The sequence below is a fragment of the Epinephelus fuscoguttatus genome, linkage group LG11 (genome assembly GCF_011397635.1).
Source record: "Epinephelus fuscoguttatus linkage group LG11, E.fuscoguttatus.final_Chr_v1".
Classification (NCBI taxonomy): Eukaryota; Metazoa; Chordata; class Actinopteri; order Perciformes; family Serranidae; genus Epinephelus; species Epinephelus fuscoguttatus.
This window is the reverse complement of record NC_064762.1, coordinates 15,418,146-15,431,269: the sequence shown is the minus strand read 5'-3', so window position 1 is coordinate 15,431,269 and position 13,124 is coordinate 15,418,146. Positions and strand designations below refer to the sequence as shown.

Genomic DNA, 13,124 nt, shown 5'->3' with positions numbered 1-13,124 from the left:
AACCTGTCTTTGCTCTCTACAAGTATAGTTTCATCTGTTAATCTTGCTCTGTGGCATTTGGGAATCTGATTCATAAAATGTTGGTTATGTGGTTCCCCAGGCTTAAAATATAAAAGTAGCAGATTAACATGAATACCACAGCTTGACTCTGACATCAAATGTACACAACATTTTGCCTTTCCCACTACCGCTAAGCTTTTCTGTGAGTGACATCACATCCTAGAAAGGAAAAGCTTAACTTTATCTGCTGTGATTTAATCTGTTGTACATTATCAGCCCCATGCCATTGCTGCAGAACTTACATTTGTCATGTTGATGGTTACAATGACATTAGGAAGGGGAAGTGTAAACACAAACAGGGCTTGTCATAACTTGATAGATAGGGATTGTCATGTATGTGAAGTTTATTTGCTTTTAGCATAAGGAATCAAGTGTGTTTCCCTGTAAATACATGAATAATAAACAAGTAGAATTACACTCCTTTAATTCAGTATAGGACAGGAAAACCTCACACCCTCTTCTCTCTCTCTCTTTGATAATAGTGAATTGGTGCGTGGAAGGAACGCTTCGGATTACTCAAAAATGACACAATAAAAGTAGTTCATAGTATTTGTGCATGTAGTCTAAGAAGTACTAAGTCCAGCACTATCAGTGGCATTAAATACTTATGGAAGAAATGGGTTTTATCCCACGTTAAAGTAAGAAAAAGAGGCTTATTCTTCTTACCCTAAGTGGACTTTGACATTGGATTACTCAAAGATTACACAGAAGAAATAATTCACATTATATGTGCATACAGTCTAAGAAGTATTAAGTCCAAAAATATTAGGCTCATGCATGCTCAAGTTTCACCCTCTAGTCTCTCTATAATAATATGGAATTAGTGCTGAATAGGGTTGAAATAAAACGATTGTGATATTTAAACGAGTAGGTGCAGTAGGCTTTATTAAATCACTGTTTTCATTCTGTTGTTTTCCTCAGTGTTGTTGTTCAAGATGCTCTGTGTTGCAAAGAAAAGAATACCTGAATGGCAACACTATATGAGTCGTGCTTTGTTGGGACCTCTTTGTTATCCTTCATGCTGAGAATGCAGTGATGGATTGTGGGAAATGTGATTGCAGCCCTTTGGGCCTTCAGGGAAGGGAACATGAACTCAGGTGCAGGATAAGTTTACAGTAAGGTGGTGTCATCCTAAATGGAGGTGATTCAGTCTTGGCTTGTTATCAGTCTGAATGATGGTGCATTGGTTGGAAATACAGTACCACAATTATGTTTTGTCTATCGCCAACTTCAGGGAGTTTTCAGGAGTACAAGGTAACAGAGAAGTTACTCCGCGTTCGCTGCAGCCGTCGAGCTCTCAGGATTGACTGCGATGGTAGCCTCTGTAGACGTTTGTACCCTGTGGCACCAACATGCTATCAGAGTCAAAGAGCCAGTGGAGCAGAGAGGCAGCCCTGCACTTGGGTCTCGCGTGACTCCGGCAGCCAATGAGACCTTGGCAGATCTAGGTCTGTGTGGCTGCGTCGACTAATGCTCTGTTGTTAAGGGGAACTTTTGAGCTGAGTAGATTGTCAAGTGGCATTAATCTCACACAGTGGAGCTGGGCCGAGCGTGACTTACAGGAAATATAAACATTGCATCTTATTGTCGCTTTGACCATTTCTGAAGGTACACTGGTTTTAAAATGACATCAGCTAAGCCATATACCATACAGCACCCTTCACTTGACAGTACATCTCTATATGTTAATATAGACTGTTACTGTTGTACCTTTTACCTCAAACTCACTATGGCCAGATGAAACAGCGAGTTATTGATTTATTTAACAACTACCACCTGTTTAAAACCACTAGATCTCTTCTCTTATTGGTTGGAGGAGCATACATTATTAATTAAACTCTCTCCCTCTCATGCACATTAGTCAGCTCTCACTCAGAGGGACACATCCTCTTTGAGCAGCAGGTTAAATCTTGTAGGGACCTGATATGTTCACATACCTCTGTCCACATTTATATTTCCACTTTAACAAGCAAGTACATTTCCTGATAAAAATATGAATCATCAAAGGAGTTTGTGCTTGATAGCTACTAGATGTGTAAGCTCTACTGGAAGTTTGCAATGCAGCCAAATAACAGAACATGTTCTTAGACAAGCCTTTTCAAAGATTGGATCTGAAACATTGTGTGTGCATGACATGTGTGTTCAAGTGTCCAGCAAAAGGGAATATGATTACATTTGGCGTCCGGTGCATCTTATGCGTGTATGATGCATAAACAGCCTTGTTGTTCCACATATTTAGCCCTGTTAAGATAACTATTCTTGGTGGACGATATATTGTCCCAGAAATAATTTCAGTAAACTGTATTATTGTTATTTTGTGGCCTTTTTATACCACTAGTATCATGATAATACAATAGCAAAATAATGCAAAATAATTTGATAGTTGATAGTTCAGTGAACGTTTAATTTTCAAAAATAGGCAGATGTGTAAAAAACACTAACATATCCCAAATAAACAGATCATAAATAAACCTTTGCTGGTCGACATACAGGCTCGTTAACGTTAATGGACTTTCCTCTGTCATTTAGCTTAAGCTCACAACGTTCCCACACCAGAGTGGTGGAATTATGCTTTGGAATTGAGTCCATTTGGACTTATTCTTCCAAACTTGCTGGTCAGTTGCCGTAGGGAAAACTGCTATAAGCCTCGACATTATCTTCATTGCACCTGGCCCACTGCTGCTGTGTATGTGTGGGACACAGCAGCAGATTGACAGAAGCAGCATGACCAGAAATGACAGCAGAACATATCTCAGCATAGTTTTTTTTCCCCTTCAAATTCTGCATAGGAACTGTGGAAAAATGCTTAGCTGTGCGCCCAAGTTTTATACTGGTGCGGAAAAAAATATCCTGGCACCATGTTGACTAAAACGTTGGTGACATTCTAATGTAAACAGCACACATGCCAACACAAGGCATATCACACGACATGTAGAGATGACCTTGATAGTTTTTGCTGACCTTGATAAGTAAATACGGTAATTATCAAGAGCTTGCAGTCATTACCTCATCTTTCCTCCATATAGTTCAGTGCCTTTTTATTCCAGTGTTGTTTTTTTTGCATATTTTGCTGCATGAAATGTCTAGATAACACTTCTTTATATGAGTCAAGAATGTCAAAGGTGACCGCCTTGCGTCTTAGTGGATAGCTGTCTTAGATTTAGCTATGATTAAGCTGTTTGTATCTGACCAGATAGTGATGCAAAATCAGGACTAGTACTGATCATACTGTGTTTGTTTACCTAGTTGCTCCACACATTTAGGCTCATGTTGGGTTAGAATTCCCTTACTGTACAGTGTATTTTTTGTCATAATGTCAGCAAATAAGTTTTGGATTTGAATTTGTCCTTCTTGTACTGCAATAAGGCTTGGGCGATATATATTTTTCATACTTAAATACCTTTCTGGCATTTCATTTTGACAGAGGTATAAGGTATATGACAGTATTTGAGTAGGTAAAAAAAGTAAAGGCTGAACTGCTGGTGATAGAAGTCATTGTGGCATGTATGACATTGTCAAGGGTTGGGCAATATCTGAAAATTTTCCTCTTGGCCACCATTAGCCTATCAACCACTGTCATTCTGCAAGCTCTCGTAGCTCTCGTTTTTTAGTCTAATAGACTCACAAAATATCAATATATATATATATATAAATATATATAAAAGAAATAGACTTGTACCCGTTTAACTTATTAAACAGAAAAATACAGCCATATTCTTTCTGAATTAAAGTTTCGCTCTTTGACTAACTATCTTAATGTTAAGTGCCTTTGTAGGAGCAGAATATGCATGAATTATTTTTTTGTATGGTGTATATGTTGTATTGGCTATCAGTCTCGCGGGGTAATTAGCGGTCATCACTATATATGGTAGGAACCTTTCTCTGTCTGGTCAGGTGTTTCACTTGGAAGTAAAAACTGTTTATGACTCCTGCAGCTTGTTGCACGTGGATGTTTTTGAGTATTGTTGGTATCGTTTGAGTCAGCGCGTCAATTAAGTCATCCCGGTGCAGCATCTCAGTGGCTTAAAGCGTTGGTTTAGCCTCTACTGCATTCAGCCTTGACAGAAACAAAATAAAACTCACCAAAACCATCTTTCCATTGTTCCAACAATCATCAACTGAATTGGTTGAAATAAACTGAGTTAGATGTGAAAATATGCTGCTTCTACCGCTGTTTTTTCCCCGCTGTCTCTCTCTGCTGCACCTGGCCGCCTTTAGTAGTCCTGTAACGTCATCCCCACTTGCCAGTTTCACAGTCTGTCAGCATGTTCTGTACACTGCAGCACCTTAATACAGCATCTCCGTATCGGTTTAATAGAAAGAGGAGCATCTGTTTTTTTTTGATGGTATTGAGAAACCATACTGTCAGGATTTACCCCTGGTATACCGTAATGCCATGACACAGTCCAAGCCTAATGGCAGTGTCTTAAATGGTGGCTTTTGTGGAAGTTTTCAGCCGAGTTTGTGCTTTCAGAAAGCAATTTTCTGCTCGAGCTTTCTTCTTCATTGTGGCTACCTCTTTGTGAGTAATTGAGTGACAGGATTTGTGAGAGGAAAGGACTGTTGAATCATCCTGCTACAGATCAGGCCAGCCAGTGAAGCATCCCTCTTTCCCCTCACAGGAGTTAAATGATAAATGCCACAGTCTCCAGATGATGCCCACTGTAGCATTAGGCATCAGGCAAGATGGATACTGTATGTTTCTCTACATGCACAGCCCCTCATAGACTATCATGATGCATGATACATGATGGCGCCCTGACCCTTTGCCAGTCACAGCTGTAGCCAAAGTATTCTCATCAGCAGGGAGTCTGTGGCATTGCAGCCACTGGCACAACCCCGGGATGATTTTCCAATAGAAGGACTTGTCGGCACCCTCCTCCACCACCCTGTGACTCCCTCTCTCTCTCCCTTACTGTTTGTTTCTCTCTGGCTCTCTCTCGCGCCCCCCTCCCTCCCTGAATTACACATACAGCAAGTGTTTTTTCCTCCCAAGTCTCCTCTGCAGCACTTCTCAAATGCACGCCCCGCCGTCGGTTTCAGAGGTCTGCTCGGGATGGCATAACAATTAAGTCTCATGCCTGCAAGAGAGGCAGTGCTATGATGAAGAGGTTTGTGACTCTAGTGTTACGCGGCCTTGTTAGCCTCTCCAAGGAAAACCCCATCTGGGCAAAGGAGCACCACCGGCCACCAAAGAAGGAGATCAGGAGGAAGCGGAGGGTGGTCAAAAGAGCCAAGACCATGGGCAGACGCAACTTAGTGAGGGCGGTTGGTATTTCTCCGATGGTCAGTCGGTTGGACCACTGGGGTTTCTATTTGCTATGCTGTCACTCTTTGAATGTATATTCACATAATTTCTGTTAATGTGGAGGTATATGCAGCGTTGGATTTTGTGAACAGTTTAAATTAGGCCCAAATTTGCTCCTTAGTTGTGTCGTTTGATTGGTTAAGAGTGTGTCCTAATTAATTGAAGGTTTCTTTTGACATGCACCGAAGGATATTCAGCATGTAGGTCATATCAAAAATACTGTTTTGATAGTTGGACAGCAGATTATGATGACTGTTTCATGTTATCACGGCAGTATTTCATTAAATTTTCTTTGCTGTTTTATTTCTTACATTCACCACAACTGTAAATGTAAATAAGGATGCACCAGACTTAATTCAAATAATGGCACCAGTCTTATCTGTATTCAAATTGATGTTGTTGCTGGCCTCACTGGGCTGTTTTGTGTTCACTGTTTTGTCTCCTGTACTATGCTGTGTCTTATTATGCAGCTGGTAGCTCTCCAATATCCCTTGGGGGATTAGCAAAGTAATTATCTATCAGTAAAATGTAGAAATAACTAGTCTCCAGCTTACTTAAAACACTTTCCTTTCAGTTTCTCCCCCATTTCTTTTTTTTCAATCTTAATGTTCTTGCAGATAAAGTCCCAAAAAATGACATCCATTACTACCCTGTCAGGAATAATAACACTGTAGGAAGCAACATGAAATCATAGATGGATCGACAGCGTTTCCTAAGAATAATTGCCACAGCTCTGGGACCTTTCCATCATACATAGTTTCTGAATTTGCCAAAACAAGAGCTTTTAGGCTCATGATCATGCTGAGTGAAGTCGCAGAGGCACAAGTGATTTCAGTTTGGCTGCTGCAGAAAATGTCAATGAATCACACAGCTGCATTATTACAAAGGGTGAGTCACTTTGTCTCAGAGAAACTCCCAGAGTAATAATCTATAGGTGGTTCAGCGGCTAAACTTAGATATTAGATGACATGTGCTGACAATTACTGTAGCGCTATGTTTGTACCCTGAGGCCTCACATACGGTTATACATCAGTGATACTGAATCGCATGTTGCAGTGGAGCACCAACTAAATGATGCATATGTAAAATAAATTGCAGGGACAGTTCAATCCAGAAATCAAAAATACATATTCTTCCTCTTACCTGTTTGTTGTGTTGCCGAGTTTTGGAGATATCAGCCACAGAGATGTCTGCCTTCTCATGGAGGAGAGGCTCATGTTCGAAACAGTGCAAGATGTAAACATCAACGACATTGTCCTCTGCAGAGCTGTAACGTTAGCTAGCTCAGTGGTGCTAGGTGAGCTAGCAGTAGATGCACGCTTCCTTCTGCGTTGTTATACAGTAATTCTGGATTCGGAGTTACTACTAGTTCACCTAGCACCACTGAGCTAGCTAACGGCTGTTTACATCACACTGTCATGAGCACATGCCTCTCGTCCTTGAGTAGATGCACTTTCCTTCTGCGCAGTGATACAGTTGCCAGGTGTAGTTCAGTGTAAAGAAAATAGTTCCAACATGAAACTGCTCACAACAAGGTCTGTGGATTATCTTGAGTAACCGGGTCAGGATTTCTTTAGAGACACTGTTGTTGAGTTCTTCAAATGTATTTCTTTGGCACTTTAGTGGTGTGAGTAATGTTTCTTTTTAAGTCTTGAGTATTTGGTTTCCTTGGCTCAAATCCTTACATTGAACAGGTAAAACTTGTGAAAAAAAAAAAAAAAAACAATCTGTGAAAGGTGAGCAGATTTAAAGCAAACTGCTGATACTAAGGAATCCGGAGTTCCCTTTTCTTCTCTGTTTACTGAGAACTCGCTGAACTTGCATCTGAATTGCACGAAGGCCACGATAAACTCTGTCTTTTCAAACACAGCCAGCATTTTTTTTATTTCATTTTGAATATCCCTCCAAACTCTTGGCTTTGTTGTAGGTATAGTCTCCATTTTGGCTCCCTGCACTTTATCTTGTGATCTCTTCACAGTCCTGTTTCTCTGTAGTGACACAAAAAGTGAGGGCCTGTCACATGAAACAGGAAGGCACACCTCAGCCCCCCTGAGTGCTTTGTGCCACGGAAAACAATGAAAATCTGACAGGAGGGAAAACACATCATGTAGATGTGCTGTAACAGTGGATATAGAGTTCATATCAATCCATTTGCCTTGTTGTCATCTCCCAAAAACAGATTAAAAGAGCAAAGAAGTCAAAGTTAATGTGATCTGGTCTAACTGAGCAGATGGGAAACATTATCATATTAATTAAACTGAATATTTGTCAACATAATGAGTTTGATGGCGTAACTGTCTCTCTTCAGTGTGTATGGGGCACTTGAGACGACATCATATCCACTGCTCCTCTCATCCTGTATTTTGGCTTTACTCAGCCGAGACGTCTCATCATCCAAATAGTTGTTTACTTAGAAAATGAGTTGTCAAATTGTGAAAATTAATTTTCCCCAATTTTACATCTTAAATTCAAAGTGGATCAGTGTTTTTTTTTTAATGCCCTACAGAAGTATTTAACCCAGTGAGTCGATACTTTGCAACCACTGAATCTTCTTAGATATGTTTTTATCAGCTTGGACCATCTGGATGTGGGGATTTTTTTTTTTTGCCTTCTTCCAGCTTTCCTCCTTTGGGGGTAACATTGGACATGCATTGGAAATCATTTGTGTGTGTGTGTGTGTGTGTGTGTGTGTGTGTGTGTGTTAGTTTGAGATTTAAGGGTCTGTCTGCTGATTACTCTAAAAGGAAAAACTTATTACATCCAATATGCTTCAATGTTGTCAAACAGTGAAACATGAAAAAGTCCAAGGGGTTTGTATTACCATGAATAGTCTATGTTCCAGATGGATATAGTGCACATAGAGCAAATATGCAAGTTTGCTGATGGCGGAAAATTACATGATATAAATTATATGTTAATTCCATTATGAAGTCCTTAAAATGCTAAAACAATGGCCATTGCAACTTACCTGTCCCAAATTGCTGTCATTAACAAGATTTCTACCCTATACTTGTCAGCTAAAGATGTTCTAGAAAGAAGTTTAATACTGTGTGAACCACCAACTCGGCCTGGAGTTTATTTTACAGTAAATTGCAGTCTAAATCACAAAATCAATATTGGTATAATATATATCATAATTAGATATTTACCCCAATCATTCAGCCCTAGCACTGTGTTGATTTTCTATCAATCAGCTGGTTGATTCATCAGCTCTTGCATTCCAGCTGAAGGCACAAACCATGCAGGCAAAGCCATATGGATTGGTCCAAAGGTCATAAACTGCAGCTACAATTTTTCTCAGCCTACTAGTCGGCTGAGCAGGGAGTGTTGTACAGTCTGATAGCTGTAGGTAAAAAGGAGCCCTCTGAACCCTCTCCGGTGATTCCGTGAAGATGGTGCATTTAGGATGAAGTTCATTTAAAGGGAAACTTTGTTGGGTTTTTTTGTATCGGCTCTGTGTCATCGCAGTGTGTGCAGATGAACAGTGTTTGGCTTCCCCCTATGCCATGAGAACTTGGGGCTCCCTGCCCACCTGTTGGCAAAAGTTGGCTGCATGTGTCATGACGCGAGGAGAAGCCATACACTGTTCATCTACACACACTGTGATGATATAGAGCTGTTTGTAACCTGGCTTTTGTCTTGTCCTGCCTTCTGACTCTATGCTATTACATTGATCCACTTAGTAGCTCACATTTAGGAGGATGTATTAAGGATTGAATTGAGGATAGAGCTGCAGTTTCCTGGGACATCCATTGACTCAGAATGTCAGTAAAGTAATTTGTTGAAAACTTAAAAAGAAGTGTGTGATCTCTGCTCTTACTTCTTGTATTGTTACTAGTGCAGTGGCCATTTGAAATGTGCCTGTTCATTACTGAACGATTGTTGAACCTACGGTATTGCTACTCGCAGCTTTTTTTAAGAACTGCTCATCCAAGAACTTCACATTTGGCCCATTATGGGAATCGAGATCCGGTTCCAGTTGAGAACTGTTTCCAAATTGTTCAAAACCATCAGAATCACATGTCTCTGAGCTTATCAGTTCCTTTTATCATTGCAGAACAATGATGTCAAACTTATGCGTCCACGCTGCTAGAACTTTGCAACAAAAAGGAGTCATAGCGGAGAGAAAGAAACTGTTGAGTGAATGACATGAGGCTTCATTCCACAAAGAAAGATGACAACAGTGCTGTTTTAATGTCTGTAAAAGGATGATTTCAAGTAAGGGTGGAAACACCAGTAATATGCTGAAACATCTTTCTACACAACATGGTGACGGGTGCCATGTATTTGACACTGTATGCATGACTGCCACTGGTTCCCAACTGAGCAGCATGTCCATTACTAAGGGTAAATATCCTATTATAATAACATTAACGTCACGCAGACAGACTTAGCAGGTTTTTTTTTTTATAGCAAACCTAAATGAAAATGAAGTCTGTGCAAACATTCACTCATATCATACATTTTAGATGATGACAGACAGACTGAGTCACATGCATGCCTTTGTTCTACTCTGTTTCTACATTGTGTTCACACTCAAAGGTAATAAAGCAGTTGTGTTGACACTTAAAACATGTTCTTTTTCTCCACAAAGAAAATTAATCAGAAAATTTAAAGAAAATTAATCAGGAATCAATAAGGGAATCCATTAAGAATTGGACCAGTAAGCAATATGAATGATGCCAATCGTATTGATAAAATCTATCCGTCCCCATCACCACACTCAACATGCACCACCTTGGGTTCCATGCCATACACCTGCCATGACATAGTTGTGTCCCCTAGCAACCTAGCAATGCAAGAGTATATGATTTGCTTACAGCCTCGTATTTGTGTGCTGGAAAGTAACATCTCTGGTCTCTCTTTCTTCATCTGTTGTTGAACTGAATGTAGCGAGCGTACGCTGTACCCAGCATGCCCTTCGGCAGTGTAAGGGTCGTTTTTCAATACACTACACAGCCTGTACTTAACACACTACTACTGAGCATGAGTAGATCTCAAGAGCTTGTGGTTGCCCGATTGCCCGGGGGAATCAAAATGCCAAGTCTGGCTAGGAAATCTAGCAGCTCACAAGAATTGAACACAACGTTTTTTTATGCAGCTTCTGATGGAAGTAGCTAAGGAGTGAGCCATATGGCTTCCTTATCATCTCTGTTAAGGGTTGCTCACGTGCAGTACAGATTGGGCACTCGTGAGAAAATGCTGAGGTGCAAGTGAGCATTTTAATCATCCTGGAAACAGGAGTTTAGTTGGCTAGCATGAGAGGATATGGGCAGAACTCCAACTTTGTATTGTGTAGTTTGTGACAAATATGAGAGCAAGGTGGATAAAACTGGGTTGTTTTCATAAAGCACATTGAGCTGTTATTTGATAACCACTAATAAATAAAACTATTGGTAGGGGCAAGTAAAAATTGACTATGGGCAAGTAGATTTCTGACCTATTTGTCCGAAAGTCAAAAAAAAAAAAGTGTGTGAAAGTATGAAGTCAGTCAGAAGAACGATGGTCAAGTAAACTGAGGGACAAACAGACAAACAGAGACTCCTTCCATTTTAGGTCGATGAGCATACACACAGAAGCATGTGGGGGCTTGTATTGCTGTCTTAACTCCCAGGCTGAGTGTATATTGAATGCTATGGCAGGCTCTAATCATAGTAAACACAAGTGTGGCAGGCACAGGCATGAGTTCACCAGCAGCTCAAACTAACAGTCTGTGCTGGTGGATGGCAAAATGTCGCCTCAGCAGGCTGAGCTAAGAGTGGTTTAAGCTTCATCCTTAAAACATAACATCTGACAAATACATGTTTTCTATTTATTGTACATCTCTGGATATTTGAATACAGAACACATTTCATGTCATACTATTTGTAAGTTAATTTCTGCCAGTCTGATCTGCTGCTGTGTTTTATGTTCCTCTTTATGATTTTTATGTTTTTATTCCTCTTTCAGATGATATTGACGGTGTACCTCAGCGATGGGGAACAGGCCGTGACTGAGGTGCCCATCACCCCTGAGACGACATGCCGCGATGTCGTCGAGTTCTGCAAAGAGCCCGGCGAGACCGGCTGCCACCTGGCTGAGGTCTGGAGAGGCAACGGTAAGAGCTGGTTGTGGTTGTGCTGCTTGTTAGTGTGAGAGTTCAGAGCGGTGAGCGCTACTTTTTCTTGTGGGCTGCAGTACTCGGTGTTCTGCATTGTTAAAGTGGGTGTCATCAGTACTGCACGAGTCTGAAACTCCATTATCACTGAGCTTGACACTTCACTTAAATGTGCAAGAATTTAATTATATAAAGCAGGAGCCTTTAGCCCTCCTCATTAATGTAAAAACAAGTGCTTCATTAAAGAAAGCTCAGGTGCCAAGCAGGGTTATGCATGAATACCTGAGCGAAGGGAAATAGTTGAGAAGCCACAAACAAGGCAAAAGTTTCACACCTGCAAAGGAAAGAAAAACATGTTATTAACAAAAATACCTCACGCTTCAACAACATACTTAAAGTGTACATCTGTAGGTCAGAAAAGGGCTACGTGTTGGTACAGTCCACAGCACTGTCACAACGGATTCCACTCGGTCCACACGGTTTGCTCCCATCACCACAGTCGTGCTGACACACCCGGTGTTATCAGCGTTTTTTGCTGAGGGGCCACTCCCCTGCTGAAAACAGCGTCCCAGCCGAGGGCTTTATTAACCCACGTTATGCAATCATGTTCAGCTTGTGCCCGACAATGCGGCCGTCTGCCCCTTTGTCTCTGTCTCTCGTCTCTCTTTGCCCTCAGAGCAGCGTTCTCTTGAAATATGAAAAAGTTTTAGCACACATAGTTGTCCTTCAAGTCCAGTTTTTATAGCAGTATATCACTTGTTTTAATAACGAAAACCTTAATACTGCCAAGACACAATTTAGTGATAATTTTTAATTACTGTAGTTATCAGAATTTTAACACCAAACACGCACATCCTCCACTCCTAATGCAAGATTGCATTGGCATGCAGTGCGACACCTGGATTGTGGGATAGTTCAGTACACACTGCAATAATACAGTACACGATCAGTCGTACAGCAGCTCTGTAAATGTGTCGCATCAGATGTTTCCATTATATGGCTTATTATCTAGTGTCCTTGGAAAACTTAAAGCAGTATTAAACGTCCAGGTAACTGAGAAATGCAGCTGTTTTATTTGAGCTGGTTTGAACATCATCTTGTGTTTTTTTCCCCGTATCTGCTATGTGAATCTGTTAAAACTGTAACTGGTGTGCTGTCTTGGCCAGGTCTCCCTCGTAAAACAGATTTCTTTCTCACGGGACTTCCTGGTTAAATAAAGATTAATAAAAAATGAAATAAATGAGATAAATATGTTTAACTAATCATAACTTTTCTGTCTCTGTAGAGCGAGCGATCCCCTTCGAGCACATGATGTATGAACATCTGCAGAAATGGGGGCCTCGGAAACAAGAAGTCAAGTTCTTCCTCCGGCATGAAGATTCACCAACTGAGAGCAGCGATCAAGGTAAGTATTGTCGCCGTCTCCTCTGTCTGGAGGTGTCTCTGCTCTGTGTAGTCGCTACCTGGAGGGTGGAGGGTGGAGCAGAGGGTTGTCGGGGAATTCCTGACACCTGTTCTGGCTGGCTGCTCAGCTATGTACACTGGTGTTTCTCTTTCCTGAAGTTTAATTGATGCTTGATGTGGTATGCCAGAGGAATAAATCATCGCCCCAGTTTTACACACACACAAAGAGACACTGCATTGACATGAATTGTTTTG

The 13,124-nt window shown here is 40.9% G+C and overlaps 1 protein-coding gene across 7 annotated transcripts in view; it reads left to right on the top strand.

Annotated features, from left to right (window-relative positions):
* The window catches only part of ppp1r13bb (protein phosphatase 1, regulatory subunit 13Bb), a 36,939-nt gene that overhangs the window by 876 nt on the left and 22,939 nt on the right, over positions 1-13,124 (top strand). For all 7 annotated transcript variants that reach the window (XM_049590856.1, XM_049590851.1, XM_049590854.1 and 4 more), the window contains exons 3-4: positions 11,318-11,465; positions 12,751-12,870. In XM_049590856.1, the coding sequence (XP_049446813.1) occupies positions 11,318-11,465; positions 12,751-12,870 (268 nt within the window). The remainder of the gene's footprint in view (positions 1-11,317; positions 11,466-12,750; positions 12,871-13,124) is intronic.